The sequence below is a fragment of the Cebus imitator genome, unplaced genomic scaffold (genome assembly GCF_001604975.1).
Source record: "Cebus imitator isolate Cc_AM_T3 unplaced genomic scaffold, Cebus_imitator-1.0 Scaffold147, whole genome shotgun sequence".
Lineage (NCBI taxonomy): Eukaryota > Metazoa > Chordata > Mammalia > Primates > Cebidae > Cebus > Cebus imitator.
In genome coordinates, this window is record NW_016107462.1 from 2,858,395 (window position 1) to 2,871,318 (window position 12,924).

Consider the following 12,924-nt stretch of genomic DNA (forward strand, 5'->3'; position numbering starts at 1 on the left):
TTCTTTCTCTGTAAAATGGAGATTATACAGCACTATACACCCTATTAGGCTCTTGTGGGGATTAAATGGGGAAACACCTATAAAGCAATTTTGCACACCAGCCTGGCACACACTGAACTAGAATTCAACAAATGCCAACTCATTTTTGCAGCAGGACATACTTTCCTTTTTTCTACTCCAAAGTGGCACAAGGATGGTGGTGGAAGGGAGGCAGAATAGTAGAAAAAAGCCAGGGAAGTCCAGACGAGGGGCATATGAAAAGACAGAAACAGGCCGGGTATGGTGGCTCAAACATGTAATCCTAGCACTCTGGGAGGCTGAGGACGGCACATCACTTGAGGTCAGGAGTTCAACATCAGCCTGGACAACATGGTGAAAACCCATGGACACTAGAAATACAAAAATTAGCTGTGTATGGTGGTGCGCACCTGTAATCCTAGCTACTCGGGAGGCTGAGGCAGAATTGCTTGAACCTGGGAGGTGGAGGTTGCAGTGAGCTGAGATGGTGCCACTGCACTCCAGCCTGGGCCACACAGCAAGATTCCATCAGAAAAAAAGAAAAAGAAAAACAGAGAAATAGGATGTAAGAGGCTCACTAAACTTTGAGCTGATAAAGGAGTGACGTTTTTCATTATCTTCTGGGCTTTGTGTACATGTCAAAGGATTTTTATCTTTAGAAATGGACTGTATCTCCATGCCCTGTGAGGCAATAGGAGACAACTATTGGCTTGTCTTAACAAGCATGGATGAAGCGCTTCCCCTGACATAACTCCAAGTCAGTGCTTATTAAAGAGTGGTCTGCAACTCGGGGCAAGATAAGTACAGAAATTGACAGTTGTTGGTATTTAGAAACTTTGATTGCAACTTGAAAGGGTAGTTTTATGTCTGTTGAATCTAATAATAAATAGGGATGTATATTTTCTTATCTGTTTTTTCAATCATCAGTAATTTACTTTTTCTCCTCTAGTAATTTGTTTTTATTTTACTTTATAAAACTATTGGTACATAATGGATTGGAAATTTTAAAAATTGGTCTTTCACTACTGATAGTTTGAGAAGCACTACTCTAGAAAATAATCCAAACTTGCTTCTTGTACTGAAGAAAGTCAGTCATTCTTCCAGTTCTGGAAGCTCTTTAAGGACTGACATTTGTGGAAACTCTTTAGTCTGAACCTTTGTTCCTAAGAACAGGCCAAACTAATAGTTTAAAACAATTCTGGAATCTTTATTTCTCATAATATTTAAACTTTTGTAAGTACAAGAAATAATTTTGAAAAATTTTCTCAAATATAGAAAAACATATAAACATCAAGGAGGGTGAGGCAATTTTAAAAATCCACCTTTTTAAACATACATCTTTATGAGGTAGATCAATATGTATTGATACAGAGGCCCAAGACACATTAGGTGAACAAAAAACAAAAACAAGTTGTAAAATTGTAATATGCTGGATTTAAAAATAAATTACTATATGTGTAGGAAAAAAACAAATATGCAATAAATTAACTATTATAACTGAGAGTGTTAGGGTAATGGGCATGATTATGTTTTTGTTATATTTTGTGTTTCCATTTAATATTTTTACCATGAATATATGATATTTTGTAATAAAAAAAAGGAAACTTACATGTTGAATAATGTAATTTTGTCACTTTCTGGTTTTTTAATAAATAATGTTTAACTGGTTTAATACCAATGTAATTGAGAAATGCTTTTCAAAAAAGATGAAGGAATTCATGCAGCAGGCTTGCTGAGTTTCCATTTCTTTCTTCCTGTTTTTTTTTTTTTTTTTTTTTTTTTTCTGAGACAAAGTCTGGCTCTGTTGCCCAGGCTGGAGTGCAGTGGCACCATCCTGGCTTGCTGCAAAGTCTGCCTCCCAGGCTCAAGCTATCCTCCCACCTCAGCCTCCCAAGTAGCTGGGATTACAGACACACATCACCACGACTGGCTAATTTTTGTATTTTCATAGAGATGGGGTTTCACCATGTTGCCCAGGCCGGTCTTGAACTCCTGACCTCAAGTGATCCTCCTGCCTTGGCCTCCCAAAGTGCTGGGATTATAGGTGTGAGGCACCATCCCTGGCCCTGAGCTTCCATTTCTATACCTTCTTTTGCTCTTTGGGAGCCAAGTTCTATTTGTCCCTTCAAGGCATACTTGCAATTGTAACCATACCATTTCTGGAAGAGAAAGATATTATTTTATGGAAGATAGATATATGGAAATGTTAAGGTCTCCCTATATTTCATTTCCACTCCATTCTCTACATTATGGAGGATTAAAGGATGTCAGAGAACTAATTTCTTGAATTTAGAAGACCTGTTTGCCAGTCTGTGAGATTAGTATAAATTACTTGCTACAAACAAACAACATTCCCAAGATTAAAAAACCTAAAAATTCTCATCAGTCATCCTCAGTGAGACAAACTACCGTATTTCATCAACTCTAAGATAACTTTATTGTAAGAGACAGCATTATTTTTAATGTATTATTAAGAAAAAACTGCCAATTCAAGTAGAATATGCCATCGATCAAAAGATGAACTCTACTATCTCACACTTGCAAAAAAAAAAAAAAGAAAAAAAAAAGATGAACCCTATTTTCAAATGTAAATATTTAAAAATATACATTAGGCCAGGTCCGCTGGCTCATTCCTATAATCCTAGCACTTTGGGAGGCTGAGGCAAAAGGATCACCTGAGGTCAGGAGTTTGAGGCCAGCCTGACCAACATGGAGAAACCCCATCTCTACTAAAAATACAAAATTAGCTGGGCGTTATGGCACATGCCTGTAATCCCAACTACTTGGGAGGTTGAGGCAGGAGAATCACTTGAACCCAGGAGGCAGAGGCTGCAGTGACCTGAGATCATGCCATTGCACTCCAGCCTGGGCAACAAGAGCAAATAATCTCAGTCTTAAANAAAAAAAAAAAAAAAAAAAAAAAAGGCACATTCTAGAATTAATAAAATACGGTAATACTGTAATTAAAAATCTTAAATCTTGCCCAATATAATTACTTGAAATAGAGCACTGTGACCTACTTCACATGAACCCTTGACATAAATGGAAAAATACGTAAACATTTTCAGTAGCACACCTTTCGTTTATTGACCTATGTAAAAAAAATAATAGGTCTTGAAAAGTCAGAACAATAAAAGAATATGCAAAAGAGTTATTTCTGTTTCTAGAAGACTATACAAATATGCAAAAAAGGAATAAGTTATTTTTTTTGCTTGTCTTTTTTCCAAAATTTTTTGCCAAACTTCATTTCTAATTATACAAATGACTAAGGACCAGTTTAACAAATCATTTATATTTATATATATATATTACATGCTTTGGAATATAGATAGAAAATGTTCCAAAAAAGTTGTTCAGAAACTTTTCTATTCACAATATGAACAAGAAACTTGTATAAAAGAGGGGGAAGGAGCACCTTTTATGGAATTTTGAAGCAAAGATGACAAAAAAGATCAATCTGGAATATGGAAACCATTTGCTCTAAAAAACAAACAAAACTCTACAATAAACCATAGCTAACTAGTTATTCCAAGGAAAGTATGAGGTAGTTTTAGCCTCATAATTAAATCCACTGCAGCTTGGAGATTTTTTGTCATTGTTTTTTTTAATGTTAACCTTGTTTTTGTCACATGGTGACTTGGAACCACTTGAGGAATCCAGACTTGTTTAATTTTCTAATGTTCACCATTTTAAGGCACACAATTCATCCAAAATGACATGGCTTTTTTTTTGTTTGTTTTTTGTTTTTTTGCTGTTGTTTTGGATGCTTTCTGTATCATCTTAAAATACTTTTTCAAACTCATAATTATAAAAACTTTCCACATTAAGTCTGCCACTTGAAATGACAGCCAAGTTGGAGAATTACCAGCCAGAACAATAGCTCATCATGCAATTAGTGGAGAAAGGGAAAGGGAACTCAACGATATTGTACCTTAGAAAATTCTCCAAGCAGAGTTTGTCAATTATTCAGTGGGCTGCTTCATTTTCCCCAATCTGCTACCATAAGTTATATTACAGGATGCTACGGTAATAAGTTTTTCCAGAACCCTTTATGGTGCTTATGAAAAACATCGCTCTTTATCATATCCTAAAAAACATTTACACTCATTCAGAACTTCATGAAAATCCAGCTTCAAGTAATTTTCCAATACTGTCTAAATTGTCCATGTCTGTGTAGAAAGAGCACGTTATTCTTCGTCAGCTCACGAATTCAAACTAGGTGATGTGAGCAATGACTCCAGAGTTTCTGGTTCCCCTTTTCTTATCCTGCTGAATTGTGCTCTGAGATTTCCCCTGTCCTTACTGCCATGGGACATCCTGAATGTTCTTTCATGGTTTTGAGGTTTGCCTTTAACAACTTCTATTCCCTTAAAAAGTGCTTGCTGTTAATGAAGGCTTCACACTGAGTCCTCTCTTGGCAATGCTTCAATGTGCGGGCAGACTCTGCTGTTAGATTAGTGCCTAGAGTTTGAAAGTCCAAGTTGCTCTTCAGGGGCTTTGTGGGACTTACTGTGTGATTCACTGATTCACATCCAGGGCAACTAAGTCTTCTCTTCAACCTTTGATATCTTTAGGTTTCTAAAGCCAACATCCTCTGGGAAGACAAATACAATTTGCAAGGCACACTAGTGTGAGAACGCAGTGCTTGGTCAAGAGGTCCAACTGCAGTTCAGACTAATGTTCCAGGCTTTGAGTCTTCATGCCAAAAGAGTCTCTGCTCGTTACTCTCCAGGCTGTCTTCCAGCGGGTGTCCATCTGTACCGTCCAGTTGACTGATTTCTGTGTACTGTCTATTAAAAAAAAAAAAACAGGAAAGTTACTACTTGTGGCCATATTTTTCTCCCTACAGCACAAAGACTACTACATTTAAAGAAGTTAGTAGGAAGCACTGTTAAGAAAAATTTCCCAAAATGTAGAGATAAGGCAAAGGAAAAGGATGCCTGCATGCTTTTCCCATGTCATACTGGAGCATTGTTTAACAGGCCCATAAAAAGGATTATTTAATTCTCTGGAAAGATATATCTTTGTTTAACTTGTATTTAACATTGATCAGGACCCAGATTGTATTAAGTTATATGTTAACTTATAGATTTCTGTCTCAAAGAAATACAAATAACTAGTCTAGTAAAAAAGATTATGGTTACAGTTTTATTGCCCTATAGGACATTAACTGGTTTTGAATCTAATTCAGTAGTCTTTTCCAACATTTTTTCTGTGTCTTCAATTCACTTTGAAGCAGCTTTACCATTCTGCTAGTTTACTTATAATGAGTTAAACAATCTTTGACCCAGTCCATTTTTACTTGTGCAACCGTTATATTTTTAACTTTTGAAAAAGTATATGGTGACAATCACATTTTAAGTATTTTTCAAATTAAGGGAATACGCTAGATGCTTTCCTCAGGGACAAAATAATATATTTAGAAGGTAGCAGGGGCACTTAGGGATATATATGATATCCCTAGGGTTTGTGGGTCAGGCATAAATTGGAAGTGACCTAGGAAACAGCATCACATTTAAAAATCATAGGCATATTTAGATGGCAATTCCAAATGAGAACGTCCTATCATACTACAGACCATTCTGATAAGCAAAACTGCATTATTATAACCGTAGGTTAAGAGATATTAGATAGTTAGTTGATTTCTTTTTTATTTTACATTCCAAAGTCTTTTAGTAAAGGTTATTTTTTTAAAAGTCTTTGGAAGAAGAGCTTTGGAAATAAAGGATTTAGTGTTTTCATGTAACACAAAAAACAAAACCAGGTTTCATCATTTCACACATCAGTCAGTTTCAAGCAAAACTCCTGCTATGCAGGAGGCAACACACAGATTGGAAGTACTGTACTTACTACAGCTGGCTACACTTAGCAAAAGAGAATTTACAACTGATCTCATTTCTGGAGACACAACCATTCTTGGGGATAGAAGCCCTTCATTTTGCCTAGTAATAGATAGTTAGATAGAAAAAGGGAAAGGGAATAGAAAACAGGAGGTGAAAGAAAAAAAAGTTATTTGAAAATACAGTTTGCAGCAGTAGAGCCAAGAATTTGACTGTATTATATACCATGTAGCTTCAACTTTTCTACTTTGGAAAGTTTATGCCAATGACAATTACGCCAATTGCACTAGAAAAAGTTTGAATGGTAAAAATTAGTATCTTCCTATAATTTTAGGACCTAGATACTCTAGGGAAAAGCACTTTAAATAATATACTTTATTTTAAAAAACAATAAAACACTAATATATTGCTATGCATTTCAAATCTTTAGCTTAAGGGAAAAATCTAGTTTCTCGTCTTTATCTTAAAACCAATTTCTCTCTTATTTTAAAAATCATGTTTTCATAAAAACAATTTACAGGATTTCAGAGCAAATTTCTAAAGCTTTATGAATGATTGTTATTATCCTTGCCTTGTTAATAGGTTAAATTGATCGGACTGTATCATAAAAAGAATTCTAAATAAAAAACTGGATGGAAATAAGCACTTCTGTATCTCTGTGGCTGTAAGGGCAAAATGGCATATCTTTCTGGAAAGCAAGAACTTAAAAAAATATACTTTTCAATTTAATCCATTAACTCTATTTATTAGAAGGTACTCTAAGAAAATAATCTGGGACTCAGACAAGTATTTTGGACAAAGATGTTAAGAGCTGCAGTACTGGGCTGGGCACCATGGCTCACGCCTGTAATCCCAGCACTGTGAGGAGCCAAGGCAGTTGGATCACAAGGTCAGGAGTTTGAGACCAGCCTGGTCAACACGGTGAAACCCTGTCATTACTAAAAACACAAAAGTTAGCCAGACGTGGTGGTGAGTGCCTGTAATCTCAGCTACTTGGGAGGCTGAGGCAGGAGAATCATGTGAACCTGGGTGGTGGAGGTTGCAGTGAGCTGAGATTGCACTACTGCACTTCAGCCTGGGCAACATCATTTCAAGGTTCCATCTTGAGAAAAAAAAATAGCTGCAGTANAAAAAAAAAAAAAAAAGAAAGAAAAATCTAAAAACCTCTCAAAAGAACTGTTCAAAAAATGAGGCGCTGTTAAATAAAGCAGGGTATATTTAAGTGGAATATCATATTGGTCAGATAAAATCTGAAAATTTTAAAAACAAATGGGAACATGGTTATGCTATGAGGTTAAGATTTTTTAAAAAATGGAGATGTAGAATTTCATGTATAACATAAGATGTAAAACTGTATGTACAAGATCATTACAACCATACAAAATGGACAAAGGAAAATGGGGAAATTGGGAAAATATGCCAAAATGTTAAGAGCTGCTATCTCTGGACAGTGGAATTATGGCTAATTTATTTCCTACTTATTTATCTCTTTATTATAAATTTTCCACCATGAGCTCATTTATGCACACACATACACAAACACAATAGGGATCTTTAAATAGCTTCTAATTTCCTGTACATTATGGCCCCTTTGATCCCCTATCAAGCCATCTTGGGCTGTCTGAGATATATGAGCAGACTTGGTAAAAACAGATTTTCTCTAAAAATGCTTAACACTTCCTGAGTCCAGTGACAGTAGTGTTAAGGATATCAGAACTGCCTAATGCACCAAAAGTTTTAGCATCATTTCTAACTGAGTCAACAAAAAGGAAAGTAAAATTATACAAACATGAAAAGAATTCGCAAATATATTATTTAAAATTGGTTAGAACTAAACTAATAAGGCTCAGCTCAAATTTTAGGCCAGTCATTTTGGCTCTTGCTCCTAACTCATTTTCAAACATCATTTACGGAAGTCCAAACTATTTGACGTCCTCTGAAATACATTTTCATTAAAATTCTATTTTGAGTACACCCTTTGTTTAGCTGAGACAATTGGCTTAATATTTCAAGCCAAGAAAAACTCCTACTGAATGTGGAGAAAAGGCATTTGGGGCCGAATATTTCTAATTTGCTTGTAACACTGAATGTCTTGATAAGAAACTGCTAAATTCTCAAATTTACCAGCATAGAAACCTTTATAAGTTGTAGTCTGCATAAGTCTTCTGTGCCTGAAGCAATCTGACTTAAAGAAATCAAAATTACACTCTAAAAAACCAGAAATTGCCCTACTTCTTGGTACCATACATGTGGATTATCTTTTGCGAGAAAGTGTAAGGGAGAAATGACCTTTTCAAACTTAATTCCTGCATACAACAAGAATTTTTTAAAAAGTAATTCCAAGTTTGCAATGAAAAAAGAAACCAATTTTAACAAATTGCTCTTGTACATTTCCTCTAATGTGTACAAAGGACTGCTTTTACAGACAAACAGGACAGCTGGCTGTGTCTGTTGCTTCGTAACAAACACAGGATCAGACACGAAAAGGCAGCAAATGTTTGAAATCCAGCCTACCAACTGTCTGAGGAACCTTGGTATGAACAGCCTTTCCTGGAATAGAGATATTTTTCCTGCAAGGTTTCAAAAGAGACTTAAAATGGACATATCACTCATAGGGTTTCAAACACCATAATTTTTTTTAAAAAGCTTCAGACTCAGAATTCAGTGTACAGACTAAAGAACAGAATGCATTAGATGAGGGGACAGCAAACTTTTTCTTAAGCGCCAGGTATTTTTGGCTTTGGTGTCTGTACAAGTAGTTCTTTGTAAACATTAGAGGAAATACACAAGAATTCAATGTAAGATTGAAGAACATGGTCAAATTTGAATGAGTTAGATTAGGGGTTAGCAAACTTTTTCTTAAAGGTCAGATACTTTTTGGCTTTGGTGCAACTACTGAGCTCTGCCCTAGTCCTAGTACAATCCATAGATAACATGTAAATGAATGACTGTGGCTATTCCCCAATGAAACTTTATTTACCAGAAGAGGTGGCCACTGAATTTGGCCCACAGGCTCTAGTTTGCCAACCCCTAAACCAGATTATCTGACATTTGTAAATTAGGATCTCTGAATTCTTTTGAACTGAATTCTTTGGAACAGGTGCCTAGGATTTTCAAGGACTGCTTCCTCACCTGCTTGGAGAGGGTAAAGGATTATAGGCATTGCCATAGCAGCTGGTGTAAGGAGAATGTGCTGGAGTCTCGTAATCCGACAGCCCTATGGTTAACTGGGTCCTCCAGTTCCCAGAAGCATTTGTAGAGGACACTGAAAATAAAAATGGAAAAAGAGACAAAATTAATAAAAATATAAAAAGTGAAAATTGTTGAGGTCATTCAGATGTACATTGCAATCAGTTTTGTCAGGGCAGAGATTAAGAGAGTTTGGAACCAACAGAGTCCCTATTCCAATTTAGTGACTTGCTGGCTATGTCACCTTAAGCAAGTAGTTTATCCCCTTTAAGTTTCAGTTTTCTCATCCATGCAGTAGGGATAATAATATTAACATATTCTTTATAGGTATGATCCCAGGATTAAATAAGGTAATTTTGAAAATCTTTAGCACTGTACTTGATACAGAGTAAGCACTCAATAAAAGATGACTATTAATATTATTATTGAGAATAAGATTAATTGAAAGATAAATTTGCCCCTCGTTGGGGCCAGGGGTAGTGGCTCACGCCTGTAATCCCAACATTTTGGGAGGCTGAGGCAGGAGGATCACTTAAGGCTAAGAGTTTGAGACCAGCCTGGCCAACATGGTGAAACCCTGTTTCTACCAAAAAATATAAAAATTAGCCAGGCGTGGTAGTGCCTGCCTCTAATCCCAGCTGCTTGGGAGGCTGAGACAGGAGAATTGTTTGAGCCCACAAGGTAGAAGTTGCAGTCAGCCAAGATCACGCCACTGCACTCCAGCCCTGGTGACAGAGTGAGTCTGTAACAAAGTAAGTAAGTAAATAAAAATAATAAAAATAATTTTAGGTCAGGCTTAGTGGCACAAGCCTGTAATCCCAGCACTTTGGGAGGCCAAGGCTGGAGGATCACTTTAGCCCAGGAGTTCAAGGCTAGCCTGGGCAACTGGGGAAACCCCATCTCCACAAAAAATACAAAAATTAGCCTAGTGTAGTGGTGTACACCTATAGTCCCAATTAATTGGGAGGCTGAGGCCGGAGGACCACTGGAGCGTGGGAAGTCAAGGGTGCAGTGAGCTGTGTTTGCACCGCTGCACTCCAGCCTGGACCACCAATCAAGACCCTATCCCAAAAAAGAAAATAAGAATAATACATAAATAACTTAAAAAATAACCAAAAAGACAAGCAAGAAAACAATTCTCATATATTGTGAGAAATCTTCCCATTCAGGCTATGGTGTTGTAAAGGTAAGATGATGAGTTTGGGTTTGTCAGAGGGCTTGGAGGAAATGTGTTTCTTAAGTAGACTTGTTGAGACGTAACTATTCCTCAGAATAGTTAAAGACAACACTGGCCACTGGATCGAGGCTATTTTTTGTCTTTAAAAAAAGTATATGTGTGTGTGTGTGTTGGGGGAGCTGGGGCAAGGTGGTAACTAGTTCAGGAAGGAATTCAGGAAGAAGGGATTTAGTTCTACAGAGGAACTGAACTAGAACAAGACAAGGGGACAATTTGGGAGCAAAGCCCAACAAATGCCTCATCACTGGGCGTTTGTTGTTCTCTCTATGAAACCAGTTCTGCTCCATGCCTTGGATGCACAAGGTAACCACAACATCATGCCGTTTGTCCAAGACTCAAAAACCAGCACTGCTCTTTTCCATTTCCTGTTTCTGGCTCCAGACCTACTCCTCTCGTACCCACAAAGCGCCTGTGATCACAAGGGGGCAACACATTTCAAAACTCATCTGTGGCCCTGGATATCATGAGGGCTAACATTGACTAACAGATGTAACACTCTCAGTTTGAGCTTCTAAGACATTTCTGAACTGTAAATCAGAAGTTCTAAGCCTTGGTAGTTAAAATGTCAGTGCTGGGGGGCCGGGTGTGATGGCTCATGCTTGTAATCCCAGCACTTTGGGAGGCTCAGGTGGGAAGATCACTTGCAGCCACAGGTTGCAGCCTGGGAAACAGAGCCCAGTCTCCACAAAAAAAAAAAAAAAAAATTTAGCCAGGCGTGGTGGTGCACACTTGTAAGCCTAGCTACTTGGGAGGCTGAGACGGGAGGATTGCATTGAGCCAAGGAGTTTGAAACTGAGTGAGTTATAATGGCATCACTGACTCCAATGTGGGTGACAGACTGAGACTCTGTCTCTTTAAAAAATAAAAAAAAAAGGAGCTGAGCTAGGATAGGATCCCCATTCCACCACTTAGTAGCTTTGGAAATTGGGTTATTTAAACTCTGTAGCCAGAGCTACCTAAGCTGCAAAATTATCATAATAACAATAAGCATAACAATAGCAATCACTATATAGAACTGTTACATACATTAAATAGGAGAGTGCAGGTAATATGCTGAATTTGCATGGCATCTAGTAAGCTTCCCACAAATGGTAGTTGTCATTACTAAAACTGAGTCACCGAGACAGCCTTCAGGTGGCTGGAAGGGACTACAAAGCCAGGACTAATTTGGCAAATGACTGGAAATTGATCTCTCCATGAGAATGATGCCTGCTTGTTGTAATACATTTCCGTAGTTATAAAGTGGAGATAGAAATGAGGGGAATTCCAGAAGGGAATTCTAGGAGTACAGATTCCATCCCTGTAGTTCTTTAAAGAGCAATGCTTTTTGGTCTGTGAGGCCACACCTTGCTGATGTCAGCAAGGCTCACACCAAGTCTGAAACAGGAAGCATCACTTCCATTCTCACCTTTAGCCCAGATACTAAGCTAACAGACAGGAATGTTGAGGTTCCTAGTTACACCTGCTTCTCCCACGGGGCACCACCCCAGTCCTGTGCTGTAGTGACTGTCCACACGCGATATCAGCCCTCCTGGTTTGGTTTTTCCCTTTTAGTACTCTGCCCCACCCTGCCCAGGTTTGATCTGTGGAAGTTTCTCACATCTTGAACTTTAAGAGGAAAAAAACGTGTTTTCTAGGTCAGAGCCATAAATAAGAAATAATTACAGAAGCCATTTCATATGTTAGATGTGGTAATAGATGGGACAGCCCTAGTGGAAGTCCAAAGTCCTACACAAATAGGAGAGAACTTGAACCCAAACAGAAATCTCCATGGAAAAGCCTCTTGTCAACAAGTATATGAAACTTGTAAAGGTGTAGTTTTCACTGACTACTCATACAATGATTCAGGAATCCTTATACTATTTCTCAATAAGGTGTCATGCTGATAAGGGAGAAGATGAGACTCATGACCTCTGCTTTTCTGGCAGTTTGAGAACGCATTCATTTCTTAGAGTTTTGAAATTGCTTAATTTTAATACATTCCTCTGGCTGCTGACTCAGCTCGTCGTGGCCAGGAACTAGTTCAATACTGGGTCCTCCATAGCTTGAATGTGGCTGCTCTTTTGCTGAATAAATAAAACCATACACAGAGCCTCCCCTATCTTCTATTTCTCTACTTAAAGTACCTGGCACAGCTGGGAGTAGCAGGAAGTCCTCCACAAATGTCAGCAGAGTTAGGGGCCTAAGTCAACATCAAGGGTATAAAGGAAACATCTCTAATCGAAGTTATCTTTTAAAATCCCTTAGGTCAACCATAAAGTAGGTATATATGAATACTGAATTACAATATGCATGGCAGGCACTGTGGCTCTTGCCTGTAATCCAAAAACTCTGGGAGGCCAAGGCAGGAGGTTTGCTTGAGGCCAGGAGTTTAAGACCAGCCTAGGCAACAAAGCAAGACCCGATCTAAGCCTCCCTGTTTCTACCAAAAAAAAAAAAAAAAAAAAGATACGCAAATTACTTAGAACAGTGCTTAATCAATTACAGTTCCTATCAGGATTATTATGAGCCTTATGCAGGCACCTGAGCATTCAAAATGGTCCTTAGATGATCAAATCTTGGTGGTGAACAAGGATAGATGTATAATTCTAATGTTTTCCGCTTACATGAGGGTTTACTCTTATTCTTTTTTTTTTTTTT

General features: G+C 37.6%; 1 protein-coding gene across 1 annotated transcript in view; it reads right to left on the reverse strand.

Moving 5' to 3' along the window:
• Positions 1–3,079: 3,079 nt before the first annotated feature.
• The window catches only part of FRMD4B (FERM domain containing 4B), a 204,261-nt gene continuing 194,416 nt past the window's right edge, over positions 3,080–12,924 (reverse strand). Inside the window, exons 23-24 of the mRNA XM_037743555.1 lie at positions 8,991–9,123; positions 3,080–4,808 (exon numbers count right to left, since the gene is read on the reverse strand). Of these exons, the coding sequence (XP_037599483.1) occupies positions 4,688–4,808; positions 8,991–9,123 (254 nt within the window). The 3' untranslated portion in view covers positions 3,080–4,687. The remainder of the gene's footprint in view (positions 4,809–8,990; positions 9,124–12,924) is intronic.